At 56.8% G+C, this 222-nt stretch overlaps 1 protein-coding gene across 1 annotated transcript in view; it reads left to right on the top strand.

The window, feature by feature from the left end:
• Positions 1-72, top strand: part of ETH_00037125 (uncharacterized protein) — a gene marked incomplete at both ends in the record, with an annotated part of 990 nt that extends 918 nt beyond the window's left edge. Inside the window, one exon of the mRNA XM_013376080.1 lies at positions 1-72. Coding sequence (XP_013231534.1) covers positions 1-72 — 72 coding nt within the window.
• Positions 73-222: the final 150 nt, after the last annotated feature.

Genomic DNA, 222 nt, shown 5'->3' on the forward strand with positions numbered 1-222 from the left:
CTCCGTCGGCCACGGGCCCCAGGGCTGGCTCAAACCCTTCTCTTTGTCTCTGCCAAATTTGGACAAAATTAATTTCGAACTTTTATCAAATCTTTTTCGAATTCCCCTCGAGCTCGAATTCCCAGTCCCTCCCGAGGGACTGTCTCTCTTCGTCCCCGTGGTTGTCCGCGGCCCAGCAGCAGCAGCAGCCACCCGCAGCAGCAGCAGCAGCAGGAGCAGAAG

Source organism: Eimeria tenella, genomic scaffold, assembly GCF_000499545.2.
Source record: "Eimeria tenella Houghton genomic scaffold, Eth_scaff3108, whole genome shotgun sequence".
Taxonomy (NCBI): domain Eukaryota; phylum Apicomplexa; class Conoidasida; order Eucoccidiorida; family Eimeriidae; genus Eimeria; species Eimeria tenella.